The 12,918-nt window shown below is 43.9% G+C and overlaps 1 protein-coding gene across 4 annotated transcripts in view; it reads right to left on the reverse strand.

The window, feature by feature from the left end:
* Positions 1–2,716: 2,716 nt before the first annotated feature.
* The window catches only part of CERS3 (ceramide synthase 3), a 53,151-nt gene continuing 42,949 nt past the window's right edge, over positions 2,717–12,918 (reverse strand). For 3 of the 4 annotated variants that reach the window (XM_055002748.1, XM_055002750.1, XM_055002749.1), the window contains exons 11-12: positions 11,833–11,880; positions 2,717–3,701 (exon numbers count right to left, since the gene is read on the reverse strand). In XM_055002748.1, coding sequence (XP_054858723.1) covers positions 3,564–3,701; positions 11,833–11,880 — 186 coding nt within the window. In that variant the 3' untranslated portion in view covers positions 2,717–3,563. The remainder of the gene's footprint in view (positions 3,702–11,832; positions 11,881–12,918) is intronic. The other variant, XM_055002751.1, reaches the window with a different exon arrangement.

Here is a 12,918-nt window from a genome sequence, read left to right on the forward strand (position 1 = left end):
GGGAATAAAGCCTGTGGAGACTGTGTTTTTCTTTCCAAATCAGCAAAATGCAGGGTTCTCGTCTCTTCCCCTCTTCACAGTTTGCATTGTTATGTGATGCCAAAACCTACAAATTCTCATTGCATTTTGTTTTCAAGTCAACTCATAGACAAGTCATTGCTTTTTAAAACAGTAACAACACCAGGAAATAGATTTCTGGAATTCCCTACCTAATTATTTGGATTGTAGTGGAGGAGGTGGTATTTATTTTACAAGGTAGAAGTCCCTTTAGAAGGCGAATTTGCTGTTTTCTAGACATTTCATGGTTTAAGAAGACAGAGAGATACTGCCTAACCTCTTGTTTAAGCCAGCCTCTTCCAACATTAAACTAAGGAGTTCATAACCTTCCTGCTATGTCCCAGAGTGAGTTGTGATAGAAAATGAGTGTTTCCCCCTATCTCCCAAATATGAAATTATGCTCAATTCTATTCCGTTTAAGAACTCAAAAAGGCCTATAGGCGCAGTGAGATATTACATTCATAAATTTTATAACCATGCACTAAAAATTAGATGTCGACATTTTGGATACAGATTTCTTTGACGAATGAACTAAGGGAGAACACACAGAAGTTTTGAATTTGCCGAAAAATTGCTATCTTTGAGTGATTCCACACACATTGGATAATGCACTTCCAATCCTCTTTATAGATCATTTGTAATGGATTTTTTTGTGTGCGGAACAAAAAATCCACCTTAAACAATTGATAAAGTGCATTGAAAGTGCATTATCCAACGTGTGCGGAATCAGCATTTATTGGAATCTTAAGTACAATGATCTGAATTTGTATCTCTTATTTCCACCCCTACCACTGGAACTCTTAAAACAATCACAGTGCTCCATCCACACACTTGTGCAATGACTCTTAGATGGCTTTGGCTTCCTTTTCTTCTCGTTCCCCCAACCTGGACCAATGGCTTCATCCATTTCTACGTCGGAGCCAGGCAGTGATCACCTTTTCACTTCTCTTCTGTCCCGAAGACCTGCTATTCACCTGGTCATAGGCCAAGACCTGCACTCACCAACCTGCTACTTCTAAGATAGCCAAGAGTTCATATCAACCGTCCTATCTTCCCTTCTTTCACCCCCTGCCAATATCTCAGAGCTGATGATAGGCACCATCACTGCTGAGAAGACAAATAACTTTCTTCTTTTTTTTCTTATTCTGGTAATTTGCTTGTTTAAAAATAGTAAAAAAGCAACATACTACACACACACACACACACACACACAAGAAGTCTTCCACACAATGTCAAGAATGTTAATTGTTGCTACTTACACCTGTTCCCCAGGGTTGCTAGCCGGGTCCTCCTACCTTAAAACTTCTGGTTCAAACTTGATGCAATGGGGTCTCAGCCGAGCCATTTTTTAGGAACCAGCCCAAATTATAGTGTGTATGTTATATTTGGGACTAGTGGTGGGCATGAACCGGGAAAATTTCAAACCATGAACCACAAACTTTCATAAACTTGCCCGGTTTGCGAACTGGTTCATTTGGTTCATGAAAATGTCACTTCTGGTCATGAAAACATCACTTCCAGGGCAGTAGAAGGTCTGCAGAAAGCCCCTCCCCCATTGCCTAGGAAACTGATTGATCAGTGCCAGGCTGTCTACAGTGACAAACCAAAAAACAAACCAGCCTAAAGTTCGTGGTGGTTTGTCAGAAATGGGCTCTGATGAACCGTCGGTTTGTGAACCAGGAACCAGCCCAGTTCATGACAAACTTTGGTTTGCATTTTGGTTTGTGCCCACCTCTATTTGGGACCAATTTCGAAAGAATTGGCCCTTCTGAAACCCTGTCGCTTCTGAATTCAACCAGAAGTGGCATCATCCAAAGTCCCATGGAGTCTGCATATGTGCCATTTCGCTGCCTACCTTGGTCAACCTCCCCATTCCTCCTGCCAGCGAGGTCAGCAGAAACATGGGGGGTGAGGGCAGCAGTTGGGGTGGGGGATCCCCCACCTCCAGTGGGGAGGGCTGGCAACTGTCCCATCCCTCCACCCAACAAGTGGGGAGGGGGAGGGAGAGAGCAGTGAGATTTCTCATGGAGAATTTCCTGTAAGATCAGTGTCACCGCTTCTGGTTCAGACAGCCTAAAGTATGAGTAGAAAAGATGTGAATTCAAAGAAGAGGCATTCTATGAAAGATACCAGTGGAGTAGTGCTAAGAAGCCGCTCATACAAGCCCTGTTCACTGTCTCTATGGAGCATATTGTGTGGCCCCTCCATCTTTGTCTCTGTACCCACATTTATAGCTTAGGGTTTGCATCTTTCAAGGAGGGCTGGGAGATCTCTCGGAATTACAACTGATCTCTAAATTACAAACTTGCATGTCTTCTCCTATTCACAAGGGAGGTGGGTTGTTTTACAGGCTACGCTTACCTAGCAGCAAGTATTTCCAAATTAAAGGAATCAGTACTACAGTATAACTTTTGCTGCTCCGGAGACTCTGCTATTCCCGGAGACCTAGATAACACTGAAAATTTCCACAATCAACTCAATGGTCACACGGGCCCATTACTGTACCATTATTTTAAAATGGATGGCTGCAGAATCGGCAGATACTTGAAACAGTCCCCCAACCTTACAACTGGAGCATGCTGCTTGTATTATTTTATACTTTTAAATTAATTTATTTTATTAAAATATTTATATGTCGCCTTTCCCTTGTGGATCCAGACGACTCATACAATTCCAATATTACAAACATACAAAATACAATAATGCACCAGTAACCCTCCCTCCCCAAGAAAATGCTGGCAAGCTTAAACCCCGTTAAAAGCCCTTGCAAATAACAGCACCTTACAGAACCTCCTAAAAATTCTAAAGGTGGTGCCCCCTGACCAACTCTGGTTGAACAGTGAGTCCAGAAGAAAGTCCTGTTGGCAGTGATGCCGTAGGCCTTGCACTACAAGATATGGTGGAAAGACAGCTGGAAGAAAATGGTGAGGAGAATCTTGATGGATCTTGGTCTATGTTGCTTTTTCCTCTGAACACATCTGTCAAGAGGGAATCAAATTCAGTCTCAGATGTAGCCCGCAGCTGAAAGTTTGAAACCCTACAAACATGGTGTCTATTTAAAGAATTTCAGTAGTATGGAGTTCCCCCACGCAAAAATAATCTGGTTTTTCCATGCGCCAACTAGACTTCTGGGATCACCCTGAAACGTTATTCTGAGCCGAGCAAAACTTCTTCAACTGTTAACAGATTTTAAACATAGGAGCAACGTAGGTTCAAACCTAGACTGTCCCAAGACCCATTTGGAGATCCTCGAGCCATCTGAAGAGCTGCAAAGGTCACATTTGCCACACGGCAATATGCAGCATATAAGAAAATGGACCGTGAAGCATATTTAGTGAAGCAAATTATTTTTGCTCTTTAAAAAAAGAAACGTGGGCTTTCTTCCAGCTCTCATGACGAGCAATAAAATCAGTCATGGACTCCACTGAAGATGTTGACAATCAGCCCTCTGTTGTAGGGTAGCTGGTAGGGCACAGCACAAGCTTTGCTACAGGGCTGGCCGCATGCTAATAATTATTGTTGTTCAGTAGAGGGTGGTTTGCCCCGCAGCCATTTTTGGTTCCGTTTTTGATGGACTGCCCTTCTGCTTCGCTGAGGGAATCTTCCTCTTCCTCTTCCTCATCGCTCCTGTCATCTTTCACTTTCTAGGAAGGAAAGAACATTTGTTCATCATTAATAGATGCCGACGCCGTTAAGTGCTATTACTGGCGGGCCGTGTTGTAGTAACAGAAAAAGAGACAGCAACGGGGGGGGGGGGGAATGGTGTACCAAAGGAGTGTAAACCAGGTAATTCTGGGAAATTGAAAGAGATGCTGAAGTTGGATGGTAGGCTAACACTTTGGGATCAAATCAGAAGTTCAAATGGATCCAAAAATCATCTAGCTAACCCTACCTTAAATAATTTCCACATCAACATGCAAAATAACATGGAAGGGACATCAGTCCACTCTAGGAATCGCTGGAAATTCTATGGGCTTTACCATAGAATTTTCAGCGATTCCTACAATGGACTGATGTCACTTCCAGGTTTCCCTAAGAAATGATGTAATGCCATCAATCAACAGTATCCTCTCCTTCCATGTCTCTGCCCCTCCCAGACTCCCATTGTTGAAAGGCTACGCAAATCCCGAGTCTTATTTGGCTACCTTATGCTTGGCTGTTTAATTCACTTACAATTTTTATAGCTCACCTTTCAACAATAACATTCACAAGTTCATTTACTAAAATAAACAAATGCAAGTACAAAACCAATCCTTTCAAAGCAGCAAAAAAGAATACACAATATCAGAATCACTACCTAATTTCCAACTGCCTGAAGGAACAAAAAAGTATTCACCAGTCTCCACGAAGAGACTAGGGAAGCATATGACGGGGCTTCTTTGGAGAAGCATATTCTAACAAAACTTCAGAGGCCATCACAGGAGAGTTTCTGTTTGTGATAGATAAAGGTCTTCCTAGAAGGTGGAACTTTTTTTGAGCCACTTTGCTTAAAGTTATGCAGCCATATATAAATCTGGTAAATAAATAAATAAGCCTGGAATAGGGCCTCTCACTCCAGAGGCTTCTGAATCAAGCCTAGCAGGCAAGGTTTCCAGCTCCAGGCCAGAGAATTCCCTGAGATTTCAGGGGTGGAGCTCGGGGAGAGCGGGGTTTGGGGTGGAGAGGAGTTTTAGTGTGGTATGATGCCATAGTGTCCATCCTTGGCAGTTGCTGTTTTCTCCAGGGGAACTGATTTCTGTCAGCTGGAAATCAGTTCTAATTCTGGGAGATTTTCAGCCACCACCTGGAAAGTGGTAACCCTACTTGCAAGATAATACACTAGGGTAGAGATTCCTGAGCTACTGGGTCCTGGATTGCAAACCAAAGGACTTTCTAACCTTGTTAAGAATACAGGCATTTTGGAGGGAATTTTGTGAACAGAGAACCACCACACAATGGCTGTTATCACAACAACAACAACAACAAACAAACAAACAAACAAACAAACAAACACATTTGATTTATATACTGCCCTTCAGGACAACTTAATGTCCACTTGGAACGGTTTACAAAGTGTGTTATTATTATCCTCACGACAATCACCCTGTGAGGTGGGTGGTGCTGAGAGAGCTCTCAGAGAGCTGTTACTGACCCAAGATCACCCAGCTGGCTTTAAATGGAGGAGTGGACAATCAAATCTGGTTCTCCACACTAGAGTCCTGCTGCTCTTAATCACTACTAGAGATGGGCATGAACCAGAAAAAAACCAAACCAAGTGGTTCGTGGTTCATCAAATTTCATGAACTACGAACCACTTTCACGAACCTGCCCCTAGTTTGTGAACCGGTTCATTTGGTTCATGAAAACGTCACATCCAGGTCAGAAAATCATCACTTCCAGGCCAGCAGAAGATCACTTCCGGGCCAGCAGAAGGTCTGCAGGAAGTGCATTCCCTGTTGCCTAGGAAACTGATTGATCGACACCAAGCTGTCTGCAGTGATGAACCAAAAAACGAACCAAATGAAACAGCCTAAAGTTTGTGGCGGTTCGTCAGACGTGGGATCTGACGAATCGCTGGTTCGTGAATCATGAACCGGCCTGGTTCGTGCTTAATTTTGGTTCGTATTTCAGTTCGTGCCCATCTCTAATCACTCCACCAAAATGTTGGGTTCCAAACCAAGCATCCTATTCCAACAAAGACAACAGTTGCCAGATGAATGCTCTGGGAAGACACAAAATGGATGTTTCCCAAGACTCGTCCTGAAGTATTTCCTGCACCAATGAGGTGGAGAAAAGCCAGGATTGGCTCTTTACTTAGGAGATGAAATAAATAAGGGAACAGAAAACACATTGGTGGGCACAATGACGGGGAACATTCATAGGGTTTCTTAGGGCTATTGCCTGCATTCGTGCAAAATCCATACATACGAATAAAGCTTTTATGATAATAGCTGGTCAGGCTGCAATAATCTGTACTCCCATTTGTATACTAAGTTTCAACAAAAAAAATAGAGCTGAAAGAAAAGGAACATTAAAGCATAAATTGTACCCGCTTGACCAGATGACATCAGCCTCCTGGGGTTCTTTCTTTTTGTCTTTTTCACAGCAACGTGCAGAGAGGGTATCCAAACAAACAAAGCTTATTGTAAATACTGTTGGATAAACTTGGCACATCTTCAGACAGAAAGAAGGAAAAGCAACCTTCTATCCACAGACAATTGATGAGGTATCATTTCATTCAAATTGCCCACTGGCGCTTCCGAAGGAGGATTCTACTTTGCCCCTTTTTTGGGGTCAAAGGAAGCAAAATGTTGGGGGGTTCCAAGGACAATTACCACCAGCAATGTAAAGTGAGTATGTAGTGTTTGGGTGGGGGTGGGGGGAGAGGAAGCAAACTTCCACAAGTCAAAAAGAGTATACGCAGGCTGAATTATAAAGTGATTGATGGAAACTTGGCCTTCCTATCTTGGGACAGCACATGCGGTTGAATAAGCAAAGACTTTAAGGAGGTGCTTATGATTAGATACTTCCTGAGTATTTTGAACTCTAATGTTACTCTCTTCATTAAACCTATGTAAGCCCTTGCTTTTGCAGTGTGTACAATGAAGATGAAAGTACTACAAGCCAGAATTCCTCAACTGTTTTTATATCTACACAATGATAAGTACATATTTTAAAAATAACTAGGCTATTGAATCGGTGTTTTGATTTTCTGGATGATGCATCCCGATCTTGACTCAAAATATTTTGAAAAAGAACCAGGTTGGGTTGAGACCTGGCCTGAAACTCGGCTGGACAATTCTGAGAGTAATAATGCACTGGGAAAAGTAAACTTAAGTAATCAGGAAGGATTCACACTGGCTTTCTCAAGTAGCAAATTCTACACAGCGTCAGGGCATGCCAAACACAGCAATGATAATTAGTAGCCACCTCAATAGATCTCAGTGGAAAAGTTAACCTAAATCTATAGAAACAGTGATTGAACAAATTATACTACAGAATGTTGTTACATATATGCAGGGCTTTTTTTCTGGGAAAAGAGGTGGTGGAACTCAGTGGTGGAACTCAGGATCACACAATGACATCACTTTGGGTCAGCTGGAACAAGAGGGGAGTTTTTTAAAGTTTAAATTGCCCTCGGTGAAAATGGTCACATAGCTGGTGGCCCCGCCCCCGATCTCCAGACAGAGGGGAGTTGAGATTGCCCTCCGCACCGCTCAGCATCGCAGAGGGCAATCTCAACTCCCCTCTGTCTGGAGATCAGGGGGCGGGGCCACCAGCCATGTGACCATTTTTAAGAGGTGCCGGAACTCCGTTCCACCGCGTTCCCGCTGAAAAAAAGCCCTGCATATATGTAACATACATATATTATACCTTAGCACAGCTTCAGTCTATGCAAGAGATATAAAGAAGACTCCAAAGGCTGAAAATCCTGAAAAAACAACATCCTTGTTTTGGGGGTGAGTGGGAGTGGAAGTGGAATGTATTCAACGGTCCCATTCTGAATGCTTGCAATTAACTCTCGCTCCTCCTTCCCCCTGAATCGCAGGTCTTTGCAAGCTTGCACTTTCAAAATCACCAAAAGTTCCATCTTATCTTGATGTCAACTGGTTGTAACTTTTGAAGTTTACTAGCTACTCTAGGGTATGCGGCTTTGGGAGAATGTCAAAAGGCCATGCATGCTGCATGAGTTATTAAGCGTCCCACTAATTTCCAAGGGAGTCCAATTATAAATCCACTGTTGGCAGCAACACAAAGGACAACATCATAAGCATTCTGAAGCTGTTTTGAAATGTCTTTGTTAACCTAAGAGAAAGCTTAGGAGTTGAGCTAAAGGGTTCCTCGTTATGAGATTTTTATTTCCCATTAGGAACGCTTGCCTAGCTGAAAAACAGCTTATCAGGGCTGTTGTCTTTTACCGAGTGCTCTAATTGTGGAATGTCTGGGGCACTTGATGTGGCCTGGTTGTGTCAGCATTTCAGAGGAGCCTAGACCTGCTTTGAAAGGAGGGGTCTGCTTTGCACACACACGGTACACTCACCCTATGTTGTGTGACGCTCGTTGGAATGAAACAATTCCTGACACAGAGAACATTGAGGATCCAAAAAGCTAGTGTTAAGCTGCATTTTCACACAAGGGGGCAGATGAAGGGTGGGAATGCACATTACTAAGGGCCAAGCTACAAGTGATGAATGACACTTGAATGGCAACTGAACAGACTCATGTGTATTCCTCCCTGTTCACTTGCCCTCCACTTGATCAAGTGGAGGGCAAGTGAACAAGGAGGAATACACGCGAGTCTGTTCACTTGCCGTTCAAGTGTCATTCATCACTTGTAGCTTGGCCCTATGTATCTAGGGACATTCAGGTGAACCTCATTTCACATGTCCCCCGTCCAACTTTCCATGTACTTGCTTGCACAATTTGCTCCCTGTGAATACATTCACACGTTTGATATCAGTTCCTCCTCAACTTCTAAAAGTATCCCAGTTTCCCTCATCTTCCACATCCATTCATTGAAATGCAGATCTTGACACTTTCTCACACCTTAAAGAAATGCAAATTGGCAGATCAAAGGAGCCTACAGTACTTGTTCTCAACGTGAAGGACTCACTTGCAGATGCAATCGCACAAAGGGAGCTCCTGTGAAAGTGGCATGCACTCAGAGCAAGAACAGCCTGCATGTGAATTGAGGACCACAAATAAAATCCTGCACCTGAGCATCCCCAGGTAATTCGCAACAAATACTGCCCTTCTACTTAGTCGACCTCTTGGTCTATCAAGGTCAGTCTTATCTACTCAAATCGGCAGCAGCTGTCCAGGGTCCTAGGAAGAGGTCTTTCACATCACCTACTACCCGACCCTTTTAACTGGAGATGCCATGGATTGAACTCAAGACTTTCTGCACGCCAAGCAGATGCTCAAGATCGCATGAATACATGAAGCTGCTTGACCATTTATCAGGGTCAGTATTATGCACTCGGATTGGCAGAAGCTCTCCAAGGTCTCAAGCAGAGGTCTTTCACATCGCCTGTGGCTCGATTCTTTCAACTGGAGGTGCCAAGGATTGAAACTGGGACTACCATGAAGCCTTGGTGTTAAACTTGCTTCCTCGTGTATCATTTTGAACGTTGTCTTCCCTGGGTATTTTTAAATTTCAGAGATATGAGCTTGGCTCTAGTATTTCCTGGAATATCATGGTAGGAAATGATATAATTCAAACTGGTGTTAACCTGTTTGCCAGTTTTGCCTCTGAGGAGCTTTCACCTCCCTCTTAATCACTCTATTGCCACCTACTGCCCCTAATACTACTACTACTACTACTAATAATATTTGATTTATATGCTGCCCTTCAGGACAACTTAACACCCACTCAGAGCAGTTTACAAAGTGTGTTATTATTTTCCTTACGACAATCACCCTGTGAGATGAGTGGAACTGAGAGAGCTCCAAGAAGCTGTGACTGACCCAAGGATACATGCCAGGTAGACACAGCTGACTTCAAGCAGAGGAATGAGGAGGAATCAAACCAAGTTCTTCAGATCAGAGTCCTGCCTTTCTTAACCACTACATCAAACTAGCTAGAACACAGAGATCAATTCCCTTGGAGAAAATAGCTGCTTTAGAGGGTGGACCATGTGGAATTATGCCCCTCTGAAGTCCCTCCCCAAACCTGACCCTTTGCAGACTCCACCCCCAAATCTCCAGGAATTTCCCATCAAACAATTGTTGCACACTCGGTGCTTCACTATATTTTACTGAGGTAAAATGTTGGGCGCTGTGTCTACCTGGCTTGTATCCATTCAGTTGTAGGGGTGTGCACCCCCAAAAGATTCAGTTTTCCCACTTCGGGTTTACCGAAGCAGGAAAAAGATTCAAGTATTTAAGCCGCTTTGGAAAGCTTCGGGTAGAGTGGCAGCAGCTCAAAGCAAACAGCAAGAATAGTGCTACTTTCAAGCTTCTTGCCACCTTTTTTACCCAGTGGAAGGGGGGAGGAGGGAGTTGTAGTGAGTGACTCGCTACAATCCCCTCCTCCCCCCTCCCATTGGGTAAAAAAAGGTGGAGGGAAGCTCAAAGCATCACTTTTCTTGCTGTTTGCGAACAGCAAGAAAAGTGATTCTTTGAGCTTCCTAATGCTCCGATGGGAGGGGGGAGGAGGGGGTTGTAGTGAGTGTATTTCATTTTCTAAGCAATGTTTTTCTATAAGAAAATGTAGAGACTGCATGGTGTTGTGGTTAGAGTGTCAGTCTATGTTCTGAGAGAACCAGATTCAAATCTCCATCTGCCTCGGAAGCTTGCTGGCTGACCTTGGGCCAATCACACACTCTCAGTCTAACCCACCTCACAAGGTTGTTGTGAGGATAAAATGGCAGAGAGGAGAAAGATGTAAGCTACTTTGGGTCCTCACTGTGGAGAAAGGCAGAGTATAAATAAAATAAATAAAAATACAAATCAGCAAGGGATCCCCCTTTGTGTGCAGCCATAATAATCCCTCAGTGATTTCAGTAGACACTTTAATGTTATGTCCACACTGGAATTCTGCGTTCCTTATTACTGTCTAGATATTTCCATTTGATGCATGCATCCATCAAAAGGTTAAAGAACGTGGAGAAGTATAAAGGCTTTGCAGGAAAACGACGGAATACCTTTTCTGTTGATGATTTTTACAAGTATTACAAGGAAAGGAACGCTTGCATTTAACCAAACACTGCTAAGTATTGTTCAGAAAAAGAGAAAGAGCCTGTACCCATTGAAAGTAAAGTCATGAAGGACAAGATGAGGTAGACGGCTGTCATATTGGAAGGCAGGTGGAGAAAACTATGACACTTTAAGTCTAGAAGAGGGATAAAGTCTGGAAGAGGCTCAGGGGATAAAGCAGACATGAATCTGTGAATTAATAGATCATCTGGGACGGGGAATGAAGTGTGACCAGCCAATGGAGTTTAAATACAGCACTGTAAAAACAAATGGGAGGATGGGCAATGCACAATCTTCCTGTTCAACTCATTGTCATAGATTGTATAACACCATCTGACACCATAACTGGATACAACCAAGAAGATCCAACAGCTGTTGGGTTAAGATGGATCCTTACGGCCAACCACATGTTCCAAGTTTAGCCAGATACATGTTCCAAGTGTAAGTTAATTTCATGGAAACTTAAGGAATAGAAAATCAGGAATTCCATTATCTTCTTGTTCTGTTGACCACTGAACTATCCAGAAAGGGCCGCTGTTGAGGACACGATGGTCTGTATATTGAGGTCTGGCTTGGTAAGATCTAGATGGAAAGTGGATCTGACTTGGGAATGCCATTCTGGGTTTTTATGAGAAGTTTAGCCAAAAGAAGATAAACAGCCAGACCTACATGGCAGAAGTGAATTGAGGAATCTCGTTGACCAGGTCAGTAAAAGAAAAAAGGTTAGAAACCAATCAATTTGAAGCTAATTCGGGGTGGAAAATCACGCCCCCCCCCATCGCTGGAACAATCTATCTCCCTATTAGTCAAGATACCAATCATGTCAATTGATCACGTCTTTAGAGAGGGAGGTAGGGAAATATCCATGCACAGGGGGACCAGGAAGAAACGATGATTTGTGATTTGTACAGATCTTAAGAGAATCAGCAAAATATCCCATTTGTGGAATCATTTGCAGTGGAAAAGAGATAAATCGAGAGTTTGATTTTGTAAATCCATTTGGTTTGGTTTAGAGATACAGGTAGATTGCGCGGCACGCCAAGCCGAAGACTGACACCCTGTTACTGTGGAGAGCATGCAGAGGTCAAATCGGCTTACCTCATCGTTGCCTGTTCTAGCCCAAGCGGGAATAGGAATCCTGAGCACCTGGAAAGGGTAACCAGCTATAGAATAATCAAAACATGGTGGAATTCACAGCGAAAGGGGGCCGATGGACTGGTTTGGATCGTTTAAAGGAGGATTCATTCATCAGAGACAAAGAATCTGATTATTCAACATGGCTAAATGGAACCTCCATCTTCAGGAAACAAAGGCTGCTTCCACACACGTTGGATAATCCACTTTCAATACTCTTTAGTGAACATTTGAAACTGATTTTCCATGTGTGGAACAAAAAATCCACTTCTAAAGGGTTGCGAAAGTGCATTGAAAGTGCATTATTCAACGTGCGTGGAAATGGCCAATGAATTCTAATTCCAGGGTGGGGTAGGGCATCCATGCGGGAGGGCCATTCAGCGTCAGTTCTGGGTTTCGGGAGGGGGCTAGGCAGATAATGCCAAAGCCCCCCTATGCTCATAAGTAGGCTCCCCTTCTTACCCTCCCACCCACATGCCCCCACCTGCCTGTGCGTCCTTTCATTGTCTAGTCACAAATTTTCCCACCACTTGCAGTCATAGCTGCTCTCAGGGCTTTTTTTCTGGGAAAAGAGGTGCTGGAACTCAGAGGGTTGCCCTCGGAGAAAATGGTCACATGGCTGGTAGCCCTGCCCCCTGATCTCCAGACAGAGGGGTGTTTAAATTGCCCTCTGTGCCGCTGGTGGTGCGGAGGGCAATCTAAACTACCCTCTGTCTGGCGATCAGGGGGCGGGGCCACCAGCCATGTGACCATTTTCAAGAGGTTCCGGAACTCCGTTCCACCGCGTTCCAGCTGAAAAAAAGCCCTGGCTGCTCTTATGCCTGCATGCCTTCCCCGATGGCACTGGATGGTGGGTGCAGCTAGGAGTGTCACTGCCATGGCCACCAGAATGCTGATGCTTTGTGAACCACCCACATGCCCTTCTCCAGCAGTGCTAGGCAGTATATGCAGCTGGGAGTGGAGGTGACAAAGCACTCACAAGCAGGCAGTGGAAGGCTGAGAGTGCAGAAGGAGGAGATATGTGAGTAGGGAGTCAGTAGCAGTGGGCCC

The sequence above is a fragment of the Eublepharis macularius genome, chromosome 18 (genome assembly GCF_028583425.1).
Source record: "Eublepharis macularius isolate TG4126 chromosome 18, MPM_Emac_v1.0, whole genome shotgun sequence".
In the NCBI taxonomy this organism is placed as follows: domain Eukaryota; kingdom Metazoa; phylum Chordata; class Lepidosauria; order Squamata; family Eublepharidae; genus Eublepharis; species Eublepharis macularius.